Here is a 27,972-nt window from a genome sequence, read left to right as displayed (position 1 = left end):
AATCCTCGCCTGGCTGTGCTGACGTCATCCTGCAGTAGCGGGGATGGGTTGGGAATGAGGGAGAGAGTGAGGACGCCCGGCTCCAGAGCAAACGAGAAGCCTCTGCAAGTCCCCCACCTCAGCCACCCGGGTTGAGGTCTGCCCAGGTCTGCTGTATGGACCAGTGTGGGCGGCAGGCTCCTTTCTGTCTGTGCCCTGCTGCCCCCTAGCTTCCCCCCCACTGCTTGGAGAGCCCCTGCCTCCCTCCCCCAAGGTGGAATCAGCCGGCTAGAGGCTCTCGGGGGAGAGCGATCGCCTGGCCCTGCCCTGCCCTGCCCTGCCCACACCACACCATGACCCTCCTGCTGTTGCCCCTCTTGCTGGCCTCCCTGCTCCCCTCCAGCTCCTGTAACAAAGGTGAGTGAGGTGGGGGAGGGGCCCACTGAAAGAGGGGTATGGGGAGAGCCATGTGGGGGTAGGGGTGGGCAGGGGCTGTTGAAGCTCTCGGGCAAATGACAGGTGTGGGTTCTTGCCACCATCCCCCTTCCCACCCGTTTTCTCGGAGCTGCCCCCTTCTCGGCCTCACATCCCCTTCCCCACACCATCCTCTCTGGTCTGTTTCTACCCATGTGCTTCTCTTGCTCCCGTTTAGTCCTCATTTCTATCCTGGGCTCTCTGCATCCTCCCCCCCCCCCCCCCCTTCAATTTCACCTCGGGGAGCTATCTCAGGTCTCAGAAGGCCTTGCCCCTGGAGGGTAATGTACATCTCTGGGGGGTTCTCCGTTGTCACTGGGGTGTGCCCGCACTAAGGGTGTGTGGTAGATCCATCTGGTTCATTTCCATCCCATCCTGGATGGAAACAGTTGCTTGCAGCAGCTCAGCAATTCGGAGCACGTATGTTTTGGCGTGTTCCTCTGCGTCCATACCCGGCATACAGCTGGGCTGAGGGTTACCAGAGCTGCCCTCTCTGGCAGACAGCAGATAAATTCAGCTGGGTGAGGCCATCAGAGGGACGAGGGACGAGGGACGAGGGGCGAAGGGTGAGGGGCTAAGGCTCAGGTAGGTGGAGGAAAGCAGGCAAGGGCAAAAGTGGGTGTGTAGGGGGTGCCAGATGAGCGGTGAGAGGAAAAAGCTGAGGACGACGGACATGAGGTGTGGGAGGGGGGTAAGAAGGAGATGGATGGAAGAGGGTAAAGGTGGAGGCAAAAAAAGAGAGGATTGAAAGGGACAGAAGAGGGGGAAGGGGAAGTCGAGGAAGGAAGGGCAGGGAGCCAGCAGCGAGTGAAGGAAAAGAACACAAGGAGAGTCTGTGGCCAAGAGGAGAGGAGCAGGGAGACTGGGGGTGAGCTGTGGAGAAGGCGCCCAGCCCTGGCCCTGCGGCACCACAACCCTTCCATCTTCAGGCTGTGGCTCCTCGCCTCAGTGTCTGACCTCAACCCAGCTTCTTAGCCTCCTGCCACTTCCTGTGCTGCCTTTTGAGCACCATCTTGTGGCTTCCTCCTCTGCCATTCGAGAAGGGGGTTCTGGTGGTCATCTGCTAGAAAGGGGCAGGCGTTCCGATACCAGAAGCCTTTTTTTTTTTTTTTTTTTGTGGTGTAGTTGGAGGAAAGACTGGAAGACAGGATTTTTTGCTCACCATGACATCCTGGGGAAGTTTCCTTTTGGTGACTCAGTTTCCCTCTGATGATATGTCTTCTTCCACCCATGTTCCATTGATGGGCCATCATGAATGTGCTTTGGGAGTCTGGGGGCTGGCATGGTGGGATTACCTAGAGCAAACGGTGGCAGCTGAGGTGGAGGTGATGTAGAAGGGAAGGGAGCACACTGTGCCTTCCCCAAGGCCCCTCACTGGGCTAGGGGGAGATCGGTCCCGGGGAGGAGACACAAGTGAGCTGAGTCTGGCAAGAGGTAGGGAAATCTAGAGGCCGAGTGAGTCCTGTATCCTTCCTGGCTTGGCTGGTGGTTGAAGGGAAGAAAGGGGTAAGCAAGAAGGAGGACTAACTCATGAGTCTGAATAAGAAGTGGGGGTCAGGGAGTGTGGGGTTTGGTGGCCTTGTGGGGGATGTAGCAATGTGCTGGCTGCGATTGTGCTCTCTTGGGTGTAGGGATGAGAGGCAGGCAGGAGATTTGTCGTGTTTCTAGGCCAGCTCAATAATCCCTTAGGATGTCGGCTGTGCTGGGTCCGGTCATTTGGCATTGATTCCTCACCTCCATCCCTGCCCCTTTCTGTCCCCCTCCTTCTGTCCTATATATTTTCTCTTCTCTTAGGTTGGATGGATTTAGGCTGGGGCTTGGCTTGGAGAAGGGCAGAGTGAGGGGATGAGGACTGAAATGGGGGTGGGGGTGGTGGTGGTGGTAGTGGAGAAGATAAACACGCAGGATCTCAGGAAACGTCTAGATCTTTTTTCTCTAATCTCAACTCTGCCCTTTCCCAGGGCCTTCTGATGGCCCACCACTGCTCTCCGAATCTCCAGTCTCCACTCACTAGCACTTGAAATCCCTCAAGAAAATTCTTTACCCCCTGACCATGTTTCCCAGGGGAGATAGTGGTCCTCCTCCTCCTCCTCCTCCTCCTCCTCCTCCCCCAGGGTAGGCTGTTGCCATGGAAACGGTCTATCCTGCCATGGGCAGAAGGCTGTGACATCCCACAGACCCTCTGACTCCTTTAATGCTGATTTCTTGACCTCAGCCCTTCCTCCTGCACGTGCTTCTGCAGAGGGTGGAAAGGGGGCTAATAGTGGAGTGTAAGTGGGTCGGGGTTGTGCAGGAGTGGAGGGCCAGCTCACAGGTGAGTCCTCTCCTCTCCCTGGGCGGGGGTCAGCCAACAAGCACAAGCCATGGATCGAGGCAGAATACCAGGGCATCGTCATGGAGAATGACAACACGGTCCTGCTGAACCCACCACTCTTTGCTCTGGACAAGGATGCTCCCCTGCGCTATGCAGGTAATTGGGGTTGGGGGATGCCAAGGTGGGTGGGACAGAGAAAAGTGGTTGGGCGGGGAGAGGGGAGGTCCTGGGAGAGGAGAGCAGAGGAAGTGGGGAAGAGGCCTCGGCAAAGTGGTAGAAGTAGGCTTAAGGATGGTGGCTGAGTACAGGGAGCCAGAGAGAAGGACGCGGGCAGGCAGAGGTTAACTGCATCACGATTTGGTCAGATCTCAGACCCAGTAGCTCTGAGAGGCTGCAGCTTGGGGACGCTGGTGTTGGAGCTATATGTCTGATAATTAACACTGTCACACGTACAAGAGAAGGGACGGGGGTTTGGGAGGAGAGGCGAAGTGGAACGGAGGCGGGGAGGCTGGGCAGAAGGTGCTGGAAGTGGTGAAGGAGAAGGAGCCTCATCCCTCCTTCCCCCCCTGGGTCAGGTGAGATCTGTGGCTTCCGGCTCCATGGGTCTGGGGTGCCCTTTGAGGCCGTGATTCTGGACAAAGCAACCGGAGAAGGGCTGATCCGGGCCAAGGAGCCAGTGGACTGTGAGACCCAGAAGGAGCACACCTTCACCATCCAGGCCTACGACTGTGGCGAGGGCCCCGACGGGGCCAACACCAAGAAGTCCCACAAGTGAGGAGACCCTTGTCCCCTGCTTCTGGCTGCTGAGCCCTCCCTGCTCCTCCCACGCCCCTCACCCTCCTCTGTCCATGCTGTCATTGAATACCTACCCCCTCCCCTCTCTGTTCATCGGGGTCTTTTCTTCCAGGAGCTTTCACTCTAGGTGACAGAAACATGTAGAAGAACTCATGGGATCTAATCTTAGTTCCGCCTCTTATGACCTTGGGCAACTTACTTAGCTTTCCTGGATCCGCTTTTACTGCTCTATAAGATGGGGCGAATGACGATCCTCCTTCCTTAGATTGCCGTGAAGAGTAAAGGCAATGGTTTATGTAAAAAGCAGGCACCACAGTGCCTGATGCACGGGAAAGGCTCAGTACATGGGTCATGAGGAGGAGGAGGGGAACGCGGAGGAGGAGGATGAGCACATCAGCACACATCCGGATTTCTTCCCCCTGCCCCACCAGTCTGCAGCGCGTCCCACACTCACATACTCACGATGTACACATGCACGATGCTAGGTGAGGGTGCGCAGGAAATGGCTCCTGCACGGCCAAGCCTGGGGCCCGAGACTCCTATGTCTGTTCCCAGCCGGCTTCTCATCAGAGAATGGGAGAAAGGTTGGCAGTCAGGGTTCCTGGGCCGCTAAGAGGCACCGGTGGCAAACCGCACCTTGTGACTCAGTTTCCCATTTGGAGACAGGACCCTGCCTCTGGGCCCCGGGTGCCTAGATCTTGGTGGGAGGCCGCGCTCTGCATGAAAGGCATAGCCCCAGGGCTGTCCGCCCCATGGGCCCCGAGTAGGGGGGCCACACCTGTCAAACACGTTGCACACATGTGCACAGAAGACGGCCCTCCGCTCACGCTCGTGTCGGATGACTTAATGGCTTTTATATAAATACCACTTCCCTTCCCCTGGTTGGTTTTAAAGAGTTTATTTTTAAGTAATTTCTACACCCAGTGCGGGGCTAGAACTCACAACCCCGACACCAAGAGTTGAATGCTCCACCGACCGAGCCAGCCAGGCGCCCCACCCCCCAGTTGCTTTTAATTTGGCTTTTATTTTTTTTTATTTTTTATTTTTTATTTAAAAAAAATTTTTTTTCCAACGTTTATTTATTTTTGGGACAGAGAGAGACAGAGCACGAATGGGCGAGGGGCAGAGAGAGAGGGAGACACAGAACCGGAAACAGGCTCCAGGCTCTGAGCCATCAGCCCAGAGCCCGACGCGGGGCTCGAACTCACGGACCGCGAGATCGTGACCTGACTGAAGCCGGACGCTTAACCGACTGCGCCACCCAGGCGCCCCTTAATTTGGCTTTTAATTTGGCTTTTATTCTGTGTCTTCCTCGGTTATCCCGTTGGATCTGACTGTTGTGGAGGAACAACCAGCTGGACGCAAAATTCTGTCTTAGCCCTTGTCTTAGCACCGAACCTATAGGACTCTGTACAGGAGTTCTCCAAGTCAGCTGAGGGTGTCCTCTGAAGTTGTCCTTTACCCCTGACATCAGTCACCCCTGCCTGTGTGGTGCCTGGCGCCCTGGAGGGCGGGATGAGCATGCCCACAGCCCTGGGCTCGGGACACACTGGCTCCTGTGTGCTCTGACTCCCTGTCTGCATTCCCCTCCTTGAGTTTTGAGGCCGGCTGACTCTTGCTTGTCCCTCCTTCTGCTCGGGTACTGTGCAGGGCGACTGTGCACGTGCGGGTCAATGACGTAAATGAGTTTGCCCCCGTGTTTGTGGAGCGGCTGTACCGCGCTGCGGTAACTGAGGGGAAGCTGTACGACCGCATTCTGCGGGTGGAAGCCATCGATGGTGACTGCTCCCCCCAGTACAGTCAGATTTGCTACTATGAGATCCTCACCCCCAACACGCCCTTCCTCATCGACAATGATGGTGAGTGCATCCCCTGCGGCCCCGCCCCTGGGCGCCCACATCCCTCCGAACACCCCGGGGGCTGAACTCTCCACTTGTGTCCCTCAGATCCTCTTTCCACACCCGCCTTCCCAATGGAGAGCCTTTTTCCCCCAGACACCTCCTTCCCCGTCTTCTGCTGCCTGATTCACCTGTTGCCCAATTGGCTCACGAGTCCTCCCCTTTCCTCCCTAGCCTTTCCCTGGCGCACCTTACCCTCTTTGTCTTCCCCCCACACCTATCCCAGGAAACATCGAGAACACGGAGAAGCTGCAGTACAGTGGCGAGAGACTCTACAAGTTCACGGTGACAGCTTACGACTGCGGGAAGAAGCGGGCAGCGGATGATGCCGAGGTGGAGATCCAGGTGAAGCCCACCTGTAAACCCAGCTGGCAAGGTGAGGAGCTCCGCGCTGCGCTGTCACCCATCTTGTAAATCATCTCCCACCTGGGTCTCCCTTTTGTCCCTTCTGACAATCACAGGGCTAGGTTAAGAGCCAGGGGAGAGAGATTTGGGGGCAGGCTTGCAGCTGTCTAGCTTGGCTGTCTACCCAAGGGTGTCAGCGGACACGACAATGGCAGAATGGATAAGAGGGGCTGCTTTCCTCTCTCTCCGCTACCCTCTCCCTGTCCCCTGTGCAGGCTGGAACAAAAGGATTGAATATGCACCAGGCGCAGGGAGCCTGGCTTTGTTCCCTGGTATCCGCCTGGAGACCTGTGATGAACCTCTCTGGAACATTCAGGCCACCATAGAGCTACAGACGAGCCATGTGGCCAAGGGCTGTGACCGCGACAACTACTCAGAACGGGCACTGCGGAAACTCTGTGGTGAGTGTGCCCTCCTCTCCCCAGGCTTCTGCCTGACCCTCCTCTGCCTCTTTCCGAAGAATCTGCCCCACATCTTCCTTTGCCCACCCACAGGTGTATATGTGTATATATATCCACAGAGGTTGTAGCATGTGGTTAACTCCTGTGGCCCCCAAAGCAAATCAATAGGTCATTGGCAGTCGTGCATAATCATAATCGTAGCACAAGACAGTCACCAGGTACATTGCGGAACAATGGTAGGGAGAGATGACGAGTTGGAGATTGAGTTCATTGGAGAGCCATTTCTAGAAGAGAGGTCCACCCTCTGGTGTCTTTGAGGGGCCAGGAGAGGGGGTGAGACTAGCTGTGGGAAACCTCTCTCCTTCATTCGCTCTTTCCCTGGCTGCTTCCCATTTCCCCATCTGCTGTGACTCAGCTCTGACACTTGTGCTTTCTGGGGCTTCTGCAGGTGCCGCCACCGGGGAGGTAGACCTGTTGCCCATGCCCGGCCCCAATGCCAACTGGACGGCCGGACTCTCGGTGCACTACAGCCAGGACAGCAGCCTTATCTACTGGTTCAACGGCACCCAGGCCGTGCAGGTGCCCCTAGGTGGCACAGCCGGGCTGGGCTCTGGGCCCCAGAACAGCCTCAGTGACCATTTTACTCTGTCCTTCTGGATGAAGCATGGTGTGACCCCCAACAAGGGCAAAAAGGAAGAGGAAACCATCGTGTGTAACACCGTCCAGAATGGTGAGCCTTCCCCAGGCCACTGGTCTGAGAGTGAGGAAACTGGCTTTTTATCCTGTTTCTGTCACCATCCAGTTTGTGGCTGTGGACAGGCCACTGCCTCTTTCTTCATTTGTAAGAGGTGGTGCTGGCTTTGGTGCTCCCTGAAGCTGTGTGGTTTACTGCCCGCATGAGTTGAGACCTTGCTTACTCTCAGAGGGCAATGGGACTGCTCACTGCCCTTCTCACCTGCAGTTGCCCAAACCCGCTGCCTCCCACCATGTGGTAGGCTGCTCCCCAGTCTACTCCCATTAAAACCTGTTCACTGCAGTGGAGAAGCCTGGATAGTGGTGTGCCCCATTCTTCCTCTCCTACCACTATCCCGTCCTCCTCTTTGAAGGGCTAGTTGGCTCCGTTTCCAAGTCCCCATCTTCCTTCAACTGCATAGCACGTCCTTCCTAGGAGGGCTCAGTCTTGACCTGACCTCTCATTTCTGCCACTTCTCCGAGCTCACTTCTCTTGACCTAAGAAGGGTTGTCACCCATGTATTAACCAAAGGAGTAGTAGAAATCTGGGTGGGAACAGGCTGCCCAGTGTTGCACCTTGGCCGATCAGAATGCTCGAGAAGCCCTAGTTATCGCTTGGCCTGGACTCTGTGCGTGTGTCAGAGAGAAAGAGAAGAGACACTAGGGAATACGGGAGGGAGAGCACCTAAGAGAGTAATGAGAACCTGTTCTTGCCTCAGGCCCTGTGTTTGACCCCTGTCTCTGTCCTCTCTCCTCAGAGGATGGCTTCTCTCACTACTCGCTGACCGTCCATGGCTGCAGAATTGCCTTCCTCTACTGGCCTCTGCTTGAGAGTGCCCGCCCAGTCAAGTTCCTCTGGAAGCTGGAGCAGGTGAGGCCAGTGCCAGGCTCCTGGGAGAGCTGGGTGGATGGAAGGAGGGTCCCGGGACCAGGGTTGGCATTTTCTGCATTGCCCTGGGCCCCTCTTCGTGCTCCACCTTCAGTTCCTGACCATTCTACTCCCAGGTTCTCTGGTTCTTTTCCAAGGCTTGTCTCCTGCAGGAAGCACTCCAAGATTAAAAGGAATTTGGGAGCACATTACTACTAACACCATATCCAACCAACTATCTTTTCCCGCTTGTTTGATTTCATCTCTTTCTTACCTAGAACCTTAACAGTGCATATCCCTGACTCTCAAGCAGTTAGCATGCTGTAGTAAGCGAGAAAGTAAGTAATTCTGGGGGACGCAGCCAGGGGAACTCACTAGCCAAGAAATCTCTATTAGTATGTCTAAATCCCAGTTTCTTGGCTTATTAAATGGGAATAATATGAACTTTATTTAAAAACATTTTTTTTAATGTTTTATTTATTTTTAAGACAGAGAGACAGAGCATGAGTGGGAAGGGGCAGAGAGAGAGGGAGACACAGAATCTGAAGCAGGCTCCAGGCTCTGAGCTGTCAGCACAGAGCCCAATGCGGGGCTCGAACTCACGAACTGTGAGATCATGACCTGAGCTGAAGTTGGACACTTAACCGACTGAGCCACCCAGGTGCCCCAATAATATGAACTTTATATCCGAGGGTTGTTGCAGGAGCGAACGATGGACTAGACCTTGTAGGCAGGAAGGATGTCAATTTTCACTATTATTACGCATGATTATGAAGGATAAATAAAAACGGACAAAAAATATGTAAAATCCTCTCTTGAGTCGACAGTGACAACCTCTTCTTTACTCGCCCTGTAAGCTGACCGTGAGGACCAATGGGGACTAATTTGAGTTCCCATCTCCTTCTACTTTTCTTGCAGGCCCCAGTAGAGTGGCTGAGTAAGCAAATAGCTGCGAAAAGGCAGGAAGTGGAAGAGAGAGAAAGAGAAAGGAGGGGCCTAGAAAATCCACAGACTGGATAATTGAGGGCTGTCTACAAAAGCTTTTGCTTTCTCTGGTACTCTGTGAAGGAGACAGTCTGCCATTTGCTGCTTCTTGATCTTTCCCTCTTGTTGCTAATGTTAGCAACATCTGTTTTTCTTTTATTTTCCTTTATTTATTCAACACATGTTAAATATCAAGTACGTGTCTGCCATTCTGCTTGGTTCTAGGGATACAGTGGAGTATAAGGGAAAGAAAATATTTGCCTTCTTTGAGCTTACATTTTAGTTGGAGAGGTAGATTTTTAGAAAGTAGGGAGACATATGTAAATGGTAAATTGTGATGAATTCTCTGAAAGAACAAGCAGGGACTGAAGTGGAGAGTGGGGGAGGACAAAGAGGGGGAATTCACTTTAGATCTAATGCTCAGGGAAGTCCTGATGGAGGTGAAATCTAAGTTTTGTTCTAAAGGATGGGAAATAGCTGAGAAGAAAGTGTTCTAGGCAGAGGGAAGGGCTGATGCAAAGGCCCTGAGGCAGGAAAGCGCTTTGCCTGTTCCAAGCATGGGAAGAAGGTCAGTGGGCTGGAATACAATGAACAAGGGGGAAAGACTGGACATGAGGTTGGAGAGCTGGGCAGTGATCAGGTTGTGCAATGGACTTTGTCCAGCTGTAGTTTGTTTAGATTTTTTTAAGGTTAGGTTTTTTTTTTTTAATGTTTTATTTATTTATTTTTGAGAGAGAGAGAGAATGTGAGCAGGGGAGGGGCAGAGAGAGAGGAGGACAGAGGATCTGAAGCAGGCTCTGTGCTGACAGCAGAGAGCTCAATGTGGGGCTCAAACTCAAGAACCATGACATCATGACCTAAGCTGAAGTTGGACACTTAACCAACTGAGCCACCCAGGTGCCCCAGTTTGTTTAGGTTTTGTCCTGTAAGAGGTAGGAAGCCTTTTGAAGGGTTTAAAGCAGGGAGGTGATCCAATCAGATCAGATTTATATCTGCAACTCTAATCAGATGTGTATTTTAAGAAGATCCCTTTGGCAACTATGGGAGGAACTTATTGAAAAGACATAAAAAGGTAAAGACCCAGACAAGACTGTTGCCATGGTAAGGTTGAGGACTGGACTGATGCATGGAATTATAAAGAACTGCACAGAAATCCACAGCTTTTGGCTCTGTTTGGATCTGGGATCAACAGCACTGCTGATGGGTCGGATGTGTAAGGTGATGGAAAGAGAAGGATCAAAGGCATCCTGTAGGTCATCCGTTTGAGCAACTGGATGGACAGTGGAGTGTTGATGCTGCCCCAGGGAAAAAGTGAGGAAATTGGGAAGGGGTGTGGGCTTCTGTCTTACACATGTTAAATTTGAGACACCTCTGAGACATCCAAGTGGAGAGCCCAGGGTTCAAAGGAGAGCTCTGGGCTGGAGATGCACATTCTGGAGTTAACAGCATAAATATGGTATCTGAACTCATGGGAACAGATGAGGTAACTCCTAGGAAGAGTGTGTAGAGAGAAAAGGGAGAAAAAGGGCCTAGGTTGGACTGTGAGGCATTCCAGCACTTGGAAGCTAATAAGGCAGAGAACTGGCTACCCCTCATTCCTCTGACCATCCCCCACACCCATCTTGACTGACCCTAGGAGAAACTGCCAAGGAGAGCGGGTTTGTTTTACTGTTGGGATCCAAACTACTGTGGACCTTCCAGTGCCATGCGTACATACAGTTTTGGGCAAAAAATTATTCAGAAAATAGTGTGTTACTTCTCTTAGGAATGTTTATAGTTTTAGAGATTTTGCCTGAAGAACGGAATTTTAGGTACCTACTTGGTTGGTGCCTGATAGATTTTGGGCAGGGATGTTATTTCCTGAGCTGGGTAGGCAACAATTCACTAGTAAGCCCTGCTGATAGAGCTGAGAATATAAGGGACTGTACCCTGTCTCCCAGGAGAAGGGGCAGTGCCTTGTGTTAGTTCCCTGGAGATAAAGCACCTGAGGGTTCTTACCCTTACACTGCTTTGCCAGGTCTGTGATGATGAATGGCACCACTATGCTTTGAACCTGGAGTTCCCCACAGTCACGCTTTATGCCGATGGCATCTCATTTGACCCTGCCCTCATCCATGACAATGGTCTCATCCACCCGCCCCGAAGGGAACCTGCTCTCATGATTGGGGCCTGCTGGACTGGTAAGTCCCTCTGAGCTTCTCAGTGAAGACACTGAAGGTTGGAGCCTTTAGAAAGTTAGGATTAATGAAGGAGCAAGGGTAGCCTGACTTCATGCATCTCTCCTTGCAGTTGGGCATGGTGACTCAGAGACATCTCTGAGGAGGAGACCACAGGACCCCCCCCCCCCCCCCCCACCCAGTATCTCCCACCTGTTCAACTAGTCATTACCTCAGGCATCACCAGAATCTCTTTCTGTAACTTTGGCCAATGCCCACATTGTTCCATCAAAGAGATGATGTCCACAGTGCATTCCCTTGCTGGAGGCCAGTAATACCAGTAATACTTCAGAGAGTTCTCAATCTTCCTTAAGCTATTTCTTTCATTTTTTTCCCTTCTGGGAACTTGGGTGCATGCCTGCGTTTGTGTGTGTGTGTGTGTGTGTGTGTGTGTGTGTGCGCGCGCACGTGTGTGTGTGTGTCTTACCAAAGCCCTTGTGTTTTCTCAGCCATGTATTTGGGGGCTGGTTTTTAACAGAAGCTGGAGAGATTGAGATGTGAAATTGGTGAACGGGTTGCAAGCCCTACATTGGCGGGGAGAGAACAGGGAAGACCCCCTTCTTCCTTGCGGTCAGTCTGTCCCCACAACACTGAATTCATTGCTACTTTTTTTTTCCTCCAGAGGAGAAGAACAAAGAGAAGGAAAAGGGAGGAGACAACAGTACAGACACCACACAAGGTACTCTGTGCATAAGAACTGGAGACCAGAGAACTCTCACCTTAACTTTCTGTGCTATGCTCCTGACTCCACCCCAACCCCAAATCCCAGCCAGCCTCCTAGTTACTGCTGCACATGCCACCAGGGGGCAGAGCCTCCATGAACTACTGCAGGGCAGGGCTCCCTTGGAGAGGTAAGGCCAGATGGAGCTTGGTGGCCTCCTGAGTGTCCCTTCCTGCTCACAGAAGGAAGTGGGAGAGTTCTCTTGCTGGCTTTCCACGTAGCAGATCGTGGGAGGCAGGAGGTGGTCCCACACAGGGAGATCTGGGCATCTGTGAAGCTCCACACGTTCCCCTGGGTCCCCTTGCATGCCCTGTGACCATGTCCTCTCGCCCTCCCCTTCTTTTCCTCCATGGGCTCCTCTTTCCTCCCTTTGGTCCCACTTTCCTCCTTCCCTTTCTCCCTCTCCTGGGGGGCTTTTCTCATTTCTGTTGCTTCTGTTTTTCACCCTTCTCTTCTCCTTGGATTTTTTCCCTCTTCTGTCCTCTTTTCTGCATTCTCCAGTCCCCCCCCCCCGCCCCCCCGCCTCACTTCCTGGTCTCTTCTTTCCTTTTCATTTCCACATTTCTCCAGCATTCTGCCCTTTCTTTCTGCCCCATTTCCTGCTCCAGCTGCCTCTCCCCTCACCTGCTCTTACCTCCCTTCCATCCCTGTGTTCCTGCCCTAGGAGACCCCTTGCCGATCCACCACTACTTCCATGGCTACCTGGCTGGTTTCAGCGTGCGCTCAGGCCGCCTGGAGAGCCGCGAGGTCATCGAGTGCCTCTATGCATGTCGGGAGGGGCTGGACTATAGGGATTTCGAGAGCCTGGGCAAAGGCATGAAGGTATCGCCCCTTCCTCTAGCCCTGTCCTTCCGGGCATGCCCCCTGCCCCCGACCTCTGCCCACCTCTCTCCCTCTGCTCCCTTCCTCTCCCACCTCCTGGTCCTGCTCTCAGCTGTCTGTGTCTGGGGCCCAGGTCCACGTGAACCCCTCGCAGTCCCTGCTCACCCTGGAGGGGGATGATGTGGAGACCTTCAACCATGCCCTGCAGCATGTGGCTTACATGAACACTCTGCGCTTTGCCACGCCTGGCGTCAGGCCCCTGCGCCTCACCACTGCTGTCAAGTGAGTGTTGGGTGGGGCGGGCAAATCACAGCGCAGAGGTAGACGGTGTCAGAACTCCTTGGTCTCAGAGGTCACCCAGGGCTAGGCGCACCTCCGTCACCGTATGGATGGGGAGATTGGGCCCCAAAGACAACTGACCTGCTCAGTTGACAGCCACGTTTGTAGAAGAGCCTGGACTAGACTCGGATTTAAACAACGGACTCATTACTCTTTCCACTAACCACCCTTCCAGGACCCTGGGGTTTTAATTTTCTCTGTGCCTCTTTGCTGATACGTAAAGTGGTACAGAGAAGGTACTGGATTGGGAGCTGGGAGATCTGATGTTGCTTCTGACACTGTCTTATTCGCCTGGATGAACTTGAGCAAATAGCTCTAGTTGTTTCACCTGTTTTCATCTCGATTCAGCAAGCCCTTGCAAGATCAAATAGGATCATTGGAGTCTAGGGATTGGTAACCTGTGGCCCTGGGGCCAAATCTGGCCTGTTGCTTGCCTTTGTAAGTAAAGTTTTATTAGAACACAGCCATTCCCATTCATTTGCATATTATTTCACAGTATGACGGCAGGGCTAGCGGTTGGGACAGAGTCTGTATGGTCCCAAAAGCCAAAAATATTTATTGTCTGGCCCTTCACTGAAAGTTTTCTGACCTTTGAATGCTATGTAAATAATTTTAATTCTTTAAAAGAAAAGTTGTACATTATTTTCAAGGTTTGAGTATGTTGCTAAACATGCAGAATAACTGAGAGGCACCTGGGTGGCTCAGTTGGGTGAGTGTCTGACTTTGGCTCAGGTCATGATCTTGTGGTTCGTGAATTCAAGCTCCACATCAGGCTCACTGCTATCAGCACAGAGCCTGCTTCAGATCCTCTGTCCCTCTCTCTCTGCCCCTCTCCTGTTTGCACTCTCTCGAAAGCAAAGAAAACATTTTTAAAAATGCAGAATAACTGAGAGGTCATGAAAGCATAATAGTTATGGACACAGAGTCTGTTATGTACTGGCTTTTTGCACTGAGCAAACGCTATAAAACAGGGATAACGATAGAATCTAACTCCTGGGATTGTTTTGAGAGCTAAATGATACAGTCCAGATTGACCACCTAGCCCGGTGCCTATTCTGCCAATGCTGGCTATTTTCACCCCCTAGAATGTTTGCGGGGCAGTTTTTAGGAGATACTGCTATCTGGTGGGCGGATTACACAATGCAGGAGACTAGATTCCTGAGCAAGCATGCCTTTCTCCCCTACTGTGCCTCAGTTTCTCCATAAGCAATCTGAAGATGAATATCTCTGGCTTGTTCCTATCCTGGGAAGGGTGGCTTTAGAGAGGAGAGAGAGGAGAGGGCTCTGAGCCCTACACAGTGACTGGGCATGATTATCAGGCCTCACAATTACAGCTCTGGAAGGCAGAGGCAGCAGCTTTTGGGAATCGGGCTGCTAGCCCACGGGGGTGGTCACAGTGTGGAGCTGAAGGCCACAAGTAGCTGGGGTCATGTGGGCACAGACCAGAGCTGAGCGTGCAGCCCACCACGTTCTAGCCAGAACTCAAGTTGTTAAAAGGGCAGTCGTGCAGCTATGAAGGGTTTAACCCACTAGAAACCGAGTAATTGCCTCCTCGCCTTCACTCCGCTCAGAAGCCACATCAAGGGAGGGCGCTGTCTTTTGGCTTATGGTGGAGCTTTGCAAGGGGAGGGGAGTCCCACAGTGGGAGGAGGTGACATCCTTTGTGGATGGACTCAGCTGAATTCCTCCTACCTCTTTCATGCCTGGGGAGAGGCTTATCCACCAGCTAGGAACCTGACTTTGATCCTTTAGTGGGGGAGGGGGCCTTGTTTTCTTTGTGAGAGCTCTCAGTTTTTCTGTTTGTAGAGCTATCATGTGGTTAGTGCTACCCTAATACTTCCTTGAGGTCACTGGAGAAAATATAGGTGTGTGTGTGTGTGTGTGTGTGTGTGTGTGTGTGTATGTGTGTGCCTGTGTGCACGTGCACGCACCTGCACCTGCTTATGCACATGAGTGAAAGAGAGAGAGACCTCCTCTTCTCTGATACACATCCTTGCCCTAGTCCACGTGGCTTCCCCAAGTTCCAGGGTTCAGTTCTTGAAGCTCTGTCCGTTGAAAGCCAGATTTATCTATTTGGTCAACGCAGACTTTCCCTAAGGTATTTTGTCCCCCTACCTCTTTCTTGGAAAGCCCGCCTCCTTTGTGGCATTAGCCCCTGAACAAATGGTTACCACATCTTTTTTCTCTAGCTTTGTCTTTTTCCCATAGCCCTTAAATTTCTGCTTGCTATAACCTCTATCTAGAAAGTTCTGCCAGCACCTCACAGAAACGAGCTCAAGACGGAATAATGGCCTCCAATATCGAAACGTGCCCTTCCCCCTGAATTCTCCATTTCTGTAATGGTGTCTCTGCCCTTGCGGTTATCCAGGCTTGAAACCTCTGAGTCATCTTGGATTTCTCCCTGTCTATCCTCCACGCTCCGTCCGTTGCCAGGTCACCCTGATCCTGCCTGTGCTGGGTGCTGGGAATCTGTCTCCTCTTTTTCCATTTCTGCTGTTATTACTCCAGCCCCGTCTCTGATTACCTCTCGCCCAGCCTATTGCCATAATCTCCTAACGAGTTGACCTATCTCTAGTATTCTAACTTCACCAGAGGCTAGGTTAGTGGTCATAAATCAGAATTTTCATCCTCATTATTTCCTGATATAGAAGAATTTAATGACCTCCCCTTGGCCAGTGCTCAAAATTTGCACTCAAAGCCTTCAACCATCTGACCCCAGATTTCTGCCTCATGTTCCTTCGTTCCCCTCGGTACACTCCTCACCACCCATTCTATGGTCTACCTTCTGCCTAGCGAAGTCCTACCCTCCTTCAAAGGCTATCTCAGTTGCTACTTCCCTTGATTATTCCTATCCTCCCTGGCCAAATGCCCCATTCCCATCCTAGCCAGAAATAACCTTTGCCTCTCTAAACCCTTGTGATTTTTTGTTTGTTCCACTTACACAATGGTGACCATATTTGCCCTTATTTTAAGGTTGTGTGCCATATATAACTAAGCTCTAGACGAGATCATCAGTGCCTTCGGGTCAGGTCCGGCGCCCTGTTCCCCTTTGGGTCCCCTTTGGATTGCTCATTGCAGTGGGGATGTCTGTTGGAGTCTGGGCTCTCCAGGTCAGCTTAGGTGGTTTTCCAGGAGGCTTTGATCTGGGCCCCTCAGAATGACCGTGCAGATTCTTGGGCCCCACCCCTTGTGGCACAGGAACTCTGCAAGCTGTGGACATTGGCAGCTTCAGGGGCTTTGAGTTCATCGTATCTGCTGAGGTTACCCCTTCCCGTTTTGGCTCCTGCAGTCAAGCTGGGCATTTCAGTTAGCACAAGCATATGGACCACAGGCCCTGCTCCTGTGCTACTAACTTCCTTGTGAAGGCTGCTTGTTCAAGGGGTGCTTCTTTTTTTTTTTTTAATTCTTTTTTTTAACGTTTATTTATTTTTGAGACAGAGCATGAATGGGGGAGGGTCAGAAAGAAGGAGACACAGAATCGGAAACAGGCTCCAGGCTCCGAGCTGTCAGCACAGAGCCCGACGCGGGGCTCGAACTCACGGACTGCGAGATCATGACCTGAGCCGAAGTCAGCCGCTTAACCAACTGAGCCACCCAGATGCCCCAGGGGGTGCTTCTTTATAAATAAATCAGACTGGTGCAAACCCAGGCGCCAAATAGTGGCTGTGATTCAGCGGAAAGAGTGGGATCTTGGCATAAGAACTGTGGGTTTAAGCCTTGACTCTGATGCCTATTTCTTTTTCTAAAAAAATTTTTTTTAGTGTTTGTTTCTTTTTGAGAGAGAGAGAGAGACAGTGTCTGAGTGGGGGAGGGGTAGAGAGAGAGAGGGAGACACAGAATCAGAAGCAGGGTCCGGGCTCTGAGCTGTCAGCACCGAGCCCAATGCGGGCTCGAGCTCATGAACCGCAAGATCATGACCTGAGCCGAAGTCGGATGCTTAACCCACTGAGCCACCCAGGCGCCCCTGTTGCCTATTTCTTGTGTGGCCAAGATGCTTGATCATCTTTGGTTTCTTACCCCTTTTCCACAGGTTGAAATAAGGTTGCATGAAAGAGTATGTGTAAACGCTTCAGAAACCAGCAGGTGTGATGAGAAAGTGAGGTGTCATTCTGATCGATTGGCAAAGGATGGGGCAGGAGGTGACCCTGGGAGCGCCTTCCTGAGCAGCTGTGCTGTGCATTGGTTGGCCTGGCTGAGTGCTTGAGGGAGTCTGTCCTGGTGCCAAGGTCCACGAGGCTTCATGGGACCATGGATGCAGGTCCGAGATTGTCACATTAGCTCACCGACCAAAGGGGTTCCTCTGATCTTGAAGGGAAGAAACACCAAGGAGGAGGACATCCTTGGATAGGCTCCCCCACCACATCCTTCCCCTCCACTTTTGTTGTTGAATATTTTTTGGGCATGTGTCTGCCGTGTGTTTTACTGAACACACTTCTTAATTCAAATCTCCTGAGTAAGGAACTGTGTATGTGTAAACATTTTGGCAAGTTCAGTTTGTGAAATGAAATTTGATAGGTGTTCCATAATCTTAGGTGAGGGCATTGGTGATGTGATCACCCCTGCAGGTCTGGGTTGCCTGATTTGTCTCTGACCCTTTCCCACAGTGGCATCTTCCCAGGAAAGGGTATCTCCTCTCCAGCTTTGCCCCGGTGGGGTAGTTGTGCTGCGACAGGGACACTATCCCTCTTTCCTCCCGTCCCCTCCCTGATGTGGTGTGCTCTGTTGTAGAGATGGATGCCCGGAGGGATGAAACAGAATAGGGATCATTAGACAGGAGGTGTTGGGGTCACAAGCTGCCTCTCTGCCCTCTGCTCTGCAGGTGTTTCAGCGAAGAATCCTGTGTCTCCATCCCCGAAGTGGAGGGGTACGTGGTGGTCCTTCAGCCTGATGCCCCCCAGATCCTGCTGAGTGGCACTGCTCATTTTGCTCGCCCGGCTGTGGACTTTGAGGGACCTGAGGGGATCCCCTTGTTCCCCGATCTTCAAATCACTTGCTCCATTTCCCACCAGGTGGAGGCCAAAAAGGATGAGAATTGGCAGGGCACAGGTAAGGATGACTCCAGGGAGTGATATCATCCCGAGAAGGGGCTCTTGTCCACAACTGGAGTGACTTCATCCCACATTCGCTTGTCAGGAACCACTTACATGGGGCGTAGAGCCGGGAGGAGGCCTGTGGGTGTGAGGAAAGTACTGGGTAATGACGTTCTTGAAGATGCTGCCGACTGCTCTCGGGGAATGAGCCTGGAAAGGGAGGAAGCATGGCCCTGTGGCTCTGATCCCGATCCCGACTCTCTCCCATCCAGTGACAGACACACGCATGTCAGATGAGATCGTGCACAACCTGGATGGCTGTGAGATTTCTCTGGTCGGGGATGATCTGGACCCCGAGCGGGAAAGCCTGCTCCTAGACATGGCGTCCTTGCAGCAGCGAGGGCTGGAACTCACCAACACGTCTGCCTACCTCACCATTGCCGGTCAGTGGGGACTGAGTGCCTGTCCTCTTTTTCTGTGTGCGCCCCTTCCCAGTATCAGGTATCTAGGAATTCGAGAGGGTCCTCCTCCCGGGTCCCCAGGGATAGAGGCAAGTGCCATCTTGTACCTTCCCAGACTGGAAGCTCCTCAGGCTTCCAGATTGCCCCTAGAGGAGGTGTGCTGGGGTTCAGGCTCCCAAGTGGTTCTTTCTCCCCGCTTCTCTCTATAGCCTGGCGCCCTTCTGCTGCTCCCTCCTCCTGTGGCTCAGCCTTCTCTGACGAGCCTTCGATCCTCTAGCTGTTTGGTCCTAGCCATCTTCCCTACACCTTCCATCTCTCTGATCTCATGTACACACCAGATCTTTATAAAATTTTTTTTAATGTTTATTTATTTTTGAGACAGAGACAGAGCATGAACGGAGGAGGGTCAGAGAGAGAGAGGGAGACACAGAATCTGAAACAGGCTCCAGGCTCTGAGCTGTCAGCACAGAGCCTGACGCGGGGCTTGAACTCACGGACCGCGAGATCATGACCTGAGCCGAAGTCGGACGCTTAACCGACTGAGCCACCCAGGCGCCCCCACACCAGATCTTTAACTCGCGTGCTCACGTCGTAGTGAATCATGGCCATGACTTGGTAGCTTTCAGAGGAAACCTGCTATTCTCTGAAGGAAACCTCCATAGGTGGGGATGGGAGAAGCTGGTCATAACTGGCCCCCTCCTGTTTCCATCCCCTTCCAGAACCTCACCGAGGACTTCTGTATTTTCCCCTCTCTCCGTTTCCCCTCTGCTGGCCTCCGCCCTTCTGTCTTGCAGGGGGTCCTTAATGCCTTCTCTCCATCTCTACCCAGAAGCCGCAGAGTTTTCAGAGAAGAGCAGAGCAGGAAATGGACCCCAGTCACTCTCTCCCAATCAGTCAGAGCCGGGCTGGGGGCGGAGGGGTACATCTCTTGGGAGAACTCAGGTCATTCCCCTGCTGAGGCGCGGGACCGACCCATTCTGTGGCTGCGTCTGCTCTCAGCTGGTGGGAGTCTGAGAGAGAGGGGCCTGCCGGGCCCTTTTGGCCGGCTCCCCGCCCTGAGCTGCTTCCTCGTCCCCCAGGGGTGGAGAGCATCACTGTGTACGAAGAGATCCTGAGGCAGGCTCATTATCGGCTGCGACACGGAGCTGCCCTCTATGCTAGGAAATTCCGGCTGTCCTGCTCAGAAATGAATGGCCGTTACTCCAGCAATGAATTCATCGTGGAGGTATTCAGAGAGTCTCCTTCCCTCTCCTCCTCCCCCACTAGCGACGAGCCCTGGAGGAGTGGACTGAGACCCATAGTTGGCGGGAATGGACATTGCAGCACGGAGGAGCCCAGAACCTGTGTGCTCAGAGGGGGAGGAGCTGTGGGGCATGGTTAGCAGATGGCCTCTAGTGAGGTGGGACAAGACTCTAGTGGATAGGAATAGGAGAGGCGGGTGCCCACTGAGCTCTCCCTCCCCCAGGTCAATGTCCTGCACAGCATGAACCGGGTCGCCCACCCCAGCCACATGCTCAGCTCCCAGCAGTTCCTGCACCGCGGCCACCAGCCCCCTCCTGAGATGGCCGGACACAGCCTGGCCAGCTCCCACCGAAACTCCAGTACGTAAGAGTGCTCGGGGCCAGGCAGGGCAGGGAGGGTGGCGGGGGGTGGGCTGGGCATGGGCATCCTCTCTCCTCTACCACTGGGAGTGGGGCAGGCCGGTGGAGCTATGGTTTTGTTCCCTGTGCTGACTTAACTGATCACTCTGTTCCAATCCCTGTAACCCCTGGACCATTAACTTTCCCTCCCGAAGAATATGAGTCAATGTCATTCATCGCTGGGGTGCTCATGTCTGGAATCATAAAGTCGGTGTGGGGTTTAGACGCCTTTTTTGTTCCTGCTCCCTCCCCCAGGAATATCAAATTAGCCCTGGACCTAGTGAAGTCATCAAGTATTTATGAAGCACCTACTGTGTACTAGCACTGTCCTAAAGTGGTATTAGGGACATAAAAGAATTATGGGTTAGATACAGTCTCTATCCTCAAGGAGAAAGTTGGGGCTAATACGTGTGTAATTATGTGCTATCTATAATGTCATAAGTCTTTTTTTTTTTTTTAATGCTTATTTTTGAGAGAGAGAGAGAGAGAGAGAGAGAGGGAGAAAGAGAATGAGAATGAGCGGGGGAGGGGCAGAGAGTGAGGGAGACTCCAGACTCTGAGCTGTGAGCACAGAGTCAGATGAGGGACTCAAATTCACCAACTCTGAGATCATGCCCTGAGCCAAAGTTGGGTGCTTAACTGACTGAGCCACCCAGGCGCCCCATAATGTCATAAGTCTTTCTAACGCCAAGTGTGCAACTTGGCAAAGTATTAAATCCAGCTGGAGAGCTGCCCTCATGTTCCCTGGCCATGGCACTTTACCAGTGATGTGAGTTTTAATTTCCAATTTAAGAGTTGGTTTATTGTAGAAAAACTAGAAACTACAAGTATGAAGAAGAAAAATCAGCCATAATTCCACCCCAGAGAAGAAGCCATTGTTAATGTTCCTTTTTTTTTTTTCCTATGCCTTATTTTTTTTCTTTTTACAAAGTTGGGATCAAACTATTTTACTTAACCTGGTATTTACACATAATATTATGAAATGAGTTTTTTTTTCCACATACTAAACACTGTAAAATGATTCTGTTGATGCCAAAAATGATTTTTGGAATCCCTTTTAGAATTGCTTTCAAAGCCTATTTACATGATGCATTTATGTTTATTACTTCTTAGATATGCTTTGCTTTTGACCCATTTCAGTTTTACCCAATTTCATCATCCACTTTTGTCAGAGTTGGCTCTGGATATCATGTTAAGTTCTTAAATATACAAACCCACAAAGGGCACAGGTTTGTCCCTTTTGAAAAAAGCCGAAAGGTGTATCACAGGCTCTGAAGGCAATTCCCTAAAGAATTCTGAAAATGCTTCCTTGAAAAAGCTCATTTCAATACATACAATAATAAGAATATTGAACACATCAGTGTGTGTCATGAGCTTTTCTACATATTGACTCATTTAGTCATTAGAAACAGCAAATGAAATGGGTACTAGCATTATCCCTTTTAAAGGGGAGGGAATGGAAGCCCAGAGAGGTTAAGCATTTTTTTTTTAATGTTTATTTATTCTTCAGAAAGAGAGACAGAGCACGAGCAGGGGAGGGGCGGAGAGAGAGGGAGACACAGAATCTGAAGCAGGCTCCAGGCTCCGAGCTGTCAGCACAGAGCCCAACGTGGGGTTTGAACTCACAAACCTGTGAGATCATGACCTGAGCCGAAGTCGGATGCCTAACCGACTGAGCCACCCAGGGGCCCCATAATTTTTTTTTTTTTTAACATTTATTCATTTTTGAGAGACAGAGGGAGACAGAGCACAAGCGGGGAAGGGGCACAGAAAGAGGGAGACACAGAATCTGAAGCAGGCTCCAGGCTCCGAGCTGTCAGCACAGAGCCCAACGCAGGGCTTCAACTTAGAAACCTGTGAGATCATGACCTGAGCCGAAGTCGGATGCTTAACCGACTGAGCCACCCAGGTGCCCCGAGAGGTTAAGCATTTTATTCAAGATCACACAGCTAGGAAGTGGTAGGAGCCAGGATTCAAATCTAGGTGGCAGGATTCCAGAGCCTGTGCATTACTGTGCATTAACCATTGACCTCCATACCTTCTCCATTTATGCTTGATGCTTGCCCGCTCTTCCTTTTCTTCCTTCCTCTTTCTTTTTCTTTCTTTCTTTCTTTCTTTCTTTCTTTCTTTCTTTCTTTCTCTCTCTCTTTCTCTCTCTCTTTCTTTCTTTCTTTCTTTCTTTCTTTCTTTCTTTCTTTCTTTCTTTCTTTCTTTCTCTTGTTATAGTTGCATCTAATTTGGTGGTGGTGGGGGGGCTCCTGAGGGCTTCCTAGGGCTTTTTTGACTGAGGCTAGCTCCCTGGTATCCCCAGGGATTCCATCTGGCTTCCTCCCCTTAAGTGGTGGCCACCACTACAGAGTCTCTTGTGTTCCCTTTTCCCTGGGGCTGGCTCCCTTTTTCCTTCCTCTCTCTGAAAAGAGAGGCCTTTTCAAGTATTTACTCACTATAGGAAAGCAGATGGGGGTAGGGGTATAGGGAGTAGGGAAGTAGGGGTGAAGAGGGGAGCATAATGCGTAATCAAGTTGCAAAGGTTCATAGAAACTTCATACAATTTTTAGAGACCTGTGAGCAAACTAACCCTGTTTGTTAAATAGACCCTTGGGGCCAGCTTCCCCCCCCCCCCATAATTTCCTAGCTCTTTTTCCAGTTCTTTCCTTTTTTTTTTTTAATGTTTATTTATTTTTGAAAGAGTGCAAATGGAGGAGGGGTAGAGAGAGAGGGGGACAGAGAATCCGAAGAGGGCTCTGTGCTAACAGCAGCCAGCCTGATGTGGGACTTGAACTCAGGCACCGTGAGATCATGACCTGAGCCGAAATTGGACGCTCAACCGACTGAGCCACCCAGGCGCTCCAGGCAGGCGTCGATGGTTTTTAAAGATCCCCAAGTGCTTCCAACGTGCAGCAAAGTTTGGGAACCGTTTCCCTACTTTGTTGCTCACAAGTACCTGAAGCTTTTCAGACAGACCTACAATGAAATAGAGTAGGCATAGAAAATGAACTCGGGAGTGGGGAGGGAAGGACGATTCTGAAAGAAGAATAAGATGTAGGAGGGGAATAAAGTCAGTTCATAAAAGACATACTCTGAGAGTTGCTAGAATGGTAGAATGGGCCAGCATGTTGGCTCTGAGCTTCCTTGCAGTTTAAGCAAAAGGAAACCTGAGCAGTTAGGAGAGTCATGTGATGAGAGCCAACCAGTATTTCAAGAGAAGCCCTGGGACTGAGAGCGGAAAGAAGTTTCTCCCCAGGGTCTTCATAAAGGGGGCACCATGCAGGAGTGTGGATGGGGCTTTAACTGTGTCCTCACACCCACCTGAAACCAGAAGTTGCACAAGGGCCGTTTGATAAAACACCCCTTCATGTCGGCGGTGCCAGTCATTCAAGGCCACAGTCACCTGCTCGGGTCTCATGCAGCAAGCGAGGCTGATTGCGCTTTTTTAAACTCTTGATTTTTGTTTGTGGCTAATTGAAAAATCCTGCCATCTCGCTGGCTTCCAGCCTCATTTTAAACTAATTAACTACTTGTTTGCCTGCAGATAACAGTGTCTGCATTTTGTCTTTCCTGTGGTCATTTCTTATTCCTGGCAATCGACTTGCCATTTCCTTCACCAGGCTGGGGGCTCAGAAGAACAAATGCATTTGATCAAGGCACAAACCAGAAACTTTGGCCTGTCATCATCAGTGTGCTCCTAGAGTAGGTTCACCTGCTGCGGCCTCCACTCGGAGGTGTGGAGGGGCGGGTCTCCATTCCTTCTAGAGCCTGAGCTTAGCTACAGGGGCCACCTGCTGGCAGGGTCACTGTTCCTGGATCTTGCCCACTGACACGGGGACCTGGGAGGGACCATTTCCCGCAGAGGGTCGGGAAAAGCACCTCTGTCCCCTTCTTCCCTCCTCCCCCATCCCCAGGCAGTTGAGAAGTGCTGATCCAGCCAGGCCCATCTCTGCCCTAGAGCCCGTGCCCAGGGAGCCTGCCTGCCCTGCCAAACAGGATTGGCTCTCCTTGGCGAGCGGCCACAGGCAAGCTATGGGTTGGGTCAGGATAGGGACCAACTTGGCAGGGAGCCGTCAGGGTGGCCTCAGGGAGGTGTGAGGCTAGTGTGCCCGCTCAGGCAGGGCCTTCTGCACACACCTGGTTGGCCCCGGAGCTTGTGACAGCCTGCCGTGCCGCTTGCCGGGGAGGAGTGGTGTGTGGGGGACAGGGTGTGTGTGCGGCTCCCGTGCTCTTGGCTTCTTTGCGTTCCGCTCTGTCTCTCAACGCGTCTCAAAGGCTGTGGGTAAATCGGGGACTGGGAGGTAGATGTATGGGCTGGAACACAGTGTGATTACACGGGTAATCACCCCTTAGCAACGGGACTCTCCAGATTCGGGGCCTCACGGGGCCTCTGTGGCTGGGAGAGCCGCTGCGGGCGCAAACAGTGAGCAGGGGTGTGCACCCATGTGGGGTGCAGCGACCCAGCTGCCTACGCGGGCCCTCAGCCTGGGGACACGTGTGCGGGGTCTCTGCCTCCACTTGCTGTCCCGGGGGCTGCGGGCCCTCCTGCTCTGCGTGCCCATGCTTCCCCGAGCGCTGTGTGCGTGTGTGCGGGAGGTGGCCCGCCCTGTGCTCACGGCTGCTGGCTCCGCGGCCCTCGCGGCGCACATCTGTGGCGTTTACATCTTCCTTCAGGGGGTCGCCTGGTGTGCCCAGCTGGCGGGGAGCTGGGTGACGCTGCACGTGTGGTTCTGCCGTGCCTTGCTGGAGGCCCTCGGACGCAGCCCTTTGCTCCTGCTGTGTGAGCAGGCCGCCAGGCTGCTGGTGCGGGCAGGTGTGCAGACCGGCAGAGTCCTGGCTCGGGTGAAGGGGGTGGCCGTCCTTGTTCAGCTGTGTGCCCGTGCGGTCCTACTGGGCACGTGCTGGTGCATGCACGTCTGCTTTGCCGCCATCAGCTCCACGGTCCGCGTGAGAGTGCACGCGCCTTTCTCTGTCTCACTGCCCTTCAGGGTCCTCGCTCCCCTGAGCCTAGGCATCAAAGTGAGGCCGCGGGGCCAGAGGCATGACAGGGCCGAGGGGGAGGTAGGTAATCCTCAGGGGGAGATTCGGGAGGAGCAGAAGCCCCAGGTGTCCAGGAGGCCCAGGCCCGCGAGAAGAAGGGAGGAGTCACAGAACAGGAATGAGTGCGGTTCAGGTGGGTGAGTGAAGGGGCTGCTCCCGGCCCCTTGGACGTGTCCCCCCAGCCTTGGGTGCCAGCAGCTTCTCCTGGCTGCCAGGCCAGCTTGGGGCCTGTTTCTCAAGATGCGGGAGGGCGTTCTCTCCGATTACACCGTTGAGCCTATGTGGCGCCTTTCACCTCCCCCCACTGGGCTCGAGCTCCAACCTGGCCCTCTGCCTGCTGAGAACAGGGCTGTTCTGATAGCGTTGGGCCAGGAGCTCTTCTCCCCCTGCCCGTGCCCCCCTTTGCATACCTCCCTCCCTCTGCCTCTCTGTCCCTTTGGCCTTAAGCGGCCCTTCAGCACCCTTCCCTCCCTGTGTCCTGTTCTTCTCAATAGGGGTCTCTTTCTCCTCTAGCTTGTACAGGGCACTCCCCGCTTCGGGACCATCCTGTCTTCTCTCTCTCTCTCTCTCTCTCTTTTGAAATGTTTATTGAACATTTATTTATTTATTTTTATAATAATGTTTATTGAACATTTAAAGAGAGAGCGCGTGCTCGCAGGGGAGGGGCAGGGGCATGTGAGCAGGGAGAGAGAGAGAGGGAGAGAGAGAATCCCAGGCAGGCTCCACGCTGTCAGTGCAGCGCCTGCCTCGGGGCTCCCCATCTCACAGACTGCGAGATGGTGGCCTGAGCCGAAATCAAGACTCGGATGCTTAACCGACTGAGCCACCCAGGCGCTCCCATCCTTCTTCTCTTATTCCAGGACTCCCTCTTCTCCCGTCTCCCTCCATCCCGCCCCCCCCCCCCCCCCCGCCCCGCGGTGCCAAGTCCATTTACTCTCCCTACAGTGGTCCCCAGCGCAGCAACTCTCATCATCGTGGTGTGTGTGGGGTTCCTGGTGCTCATGGTCATCCTGGGCCTCGTGCGCATCCACTCCCTTCACCGCCGTGTCTCAGGGGCTGGCGGGCCTCCAGAGGCCTCCAGTGACCCCAAAGACCCTGACCTCTTCTGGGATGACTCGGCACTCACCATTATCGTGAACCCCATGGAGGTGAGTGGCAGTGGGAAGGGGGGAAGCCTAGAGTCCAGATTCAGCTGGAGCACAGAGCGGCCAGGCCCTGGGGAAAAAGGCTCCGGGCAGAGCTGCCATGAGTGGGAAGGAGAAAGGTTAAAAGGGAGGTCAGGGGTGGGGCAAGGGGCCTGAGGGGAGCACGGCCCCCAAAGGAGAGGCTCTGGGGTGCGTGCAGACCATTGAGCCCTGTGCTCTCTGCTCCTGCCTCATCCAGTCCTACCAGAATCGGCAGGCCTGTGTGGCGGGGGCTGCCGGTGGCCAGCAGGAGGACGAGGACAGCAGCGACTCGGAGGCAGCCGACTCCCCCAGCAGCAACGAGAGACGCATCATTGAGACCCCTCCACACCGCTACTGATGCTGCACCCTTCCCTGAACAGAGAGAGATTTCTGCCCTGGTGAGACAGAGACACCCCCAGAAAAGAGAGAAGGACCTTCTGAGAGAAGACACCAAGAGGGAGAGAGCTCTTTGGAACGAGTCTTCCTTTAATCCCCAAATCCCAGTGGGCCGCGCTGGGGTCTGCCTCCCCCCACCCCCGGCCCCCAGCCCACCTCCCTCCTGTGCCTCTGGGCTCCTGTTCCCTGGAAGACTTTGGCTGCCTTCTCTGCCCCCCCCCGGCAGTGGCCCCTTAGCTCGCCCATGTCTCTGTCTCTCCCCCACCAGGCGCACCCTGCATGGAGTGGGGGTCACTAGCAGTGGCAGGGGCCTGGGTGGAATTGAAGGGGGGACCCTTCCCTACTCTCCTGTCCACGGAGGCCTGTCTTCCCCAGGGCTTCCGCAGCTGGGAGGAAGCTTCCGTCCTCTCCTCCCTCTCTTTCCACTTCATTCTGGGGATCCCTGCTTCTTCACCTTGCCCGCTCTCCTTCCTTTTCTGTCCTCTTTCCCCTCTTCTCCTTGCCTGAGGGCCTGCAGCCCCTGCCCCTTCCTACATGACCTGGTTGAGGCTGGGTTGTGGGGATGGCAGGGGGAGCGGGGGCCCCAGGTGTATTATATATAATGTATATTTTTTCATGTTGCTGTGAGCGCAGCCCCCGTGTTCTGTGTGCAGCTCACGGCCTTGTGTGTGTGTGTGTGTGGCATCGTCATGTCCTGGGAGGGGGGAGAGGGGGGAGGGGGATGGGCGTGGTGAGGGAGGGGATGCACCCTAGGGTTTTCAAATAAAACAACCAGAAAAAGCTCCGTGAGCTGCCTCCTGCCTGCCTGATCCTGTGTGGGTGCTACGGAGGTGGTAGGAGCTCAGGTCTCAGGGTCCATTTGGGGTCTGAGCAGGGCTGAAGTGAGGGGGCAGGGCCATCAAAGCAACCCCCCCCCCCAGATAAATCCCCAGAAGGCCAGGCCACTGGGTATGTGCGGCTATCTATGGTGCCCACTGCCTTCTTCCTTCAGCACTGCCTAGAAAAGCACGGACAGTTCAGAGGATGCCACAGATGTCTGGGCCTTGCGGGAGACACTGTCAGTCCCTCCCCATCTCTTGGACATTCTGCCTGTAGCTTCTAGCCCCAGGGTCCAGGGCAAGAGGGCAGGAAACCCTGCTATTTGTAGCAAGAGAATGAGCTTTGGTTCATCTTCCCCACATAGTCGGGGGCAGTAACAAGACAAGCTCATTTCAGAAGAGGGAACTGTAGAGGGAGCATCCTTCTGGTTCCTTCCCCGTCACAGGAAAGACCAGGGATCCACGTCTTAACCCCTTTCTGTTGA

General features: G+C 53.1%; 1 protein-coding gene across 1 annotated transcript; it reads left to right on the top strand.

The window, feature by feature from the left end:
- Positions 1 to 29: 29 nt before the first annotated feature.
- CLSTN3 (calsyntenin 3) lies at positions 30 to 27,301 on the top strand. Its single transcript, XM_086714172.1, has 18 exons — positions 30 to 396; positions 2,801 to 2,923; positions 3,343 to 3,538; positions 5,213 to 5,421; positions 5,687 to 5,836; positions 6,081 to 6,266; positions 6,715 to 6,996; positions 7,757 to 7,869; positions 10,868 to 11,030; positions 11,689 to 11,745; positions 12,452 to 12,609; positions 12,743 to 12,891; positions 17,768 to 17,994; positions 18,251 to 18,421; positions 19,519 to 19,664; positions 19,905 to 20,040; positions 26,053 to 26,255; positions 26,491 to 27,301. The coding sequence occupies exons 1-18, from the start codon at positions 333 to 335 to the stop codon at positions 26,629 to 26,631; spliced, it is 2,874 nt and encodes a 957-aa protein (XP_086570298.1). The 5' UTR covers positions 30 to 332; the 3' UTR covers positions 26,632 to 27,301.
- Positions 27,302 to 27,972: the final 671 nt, after the last annotated feature.

Source organism: Puma concolor, chromosome B4 (genome assembly GCF_028749965.1).
Source record: "Puma concolor isolate L17-30 chromosome B4, mPumCon1.1.hap2, whole genome shotgun sequence".
Classification (NCBI taxonomy): domain Eukaryota; kingdom Metazoa; phylum Chordata; class Mammalia; order Carnivora; family Felidae; genus Puma; species Puma concolor.
Note: the sequence above shows the minus strand (reverse complement) of the source record. Positions and strands in the feature narration are given on the sequence as shown.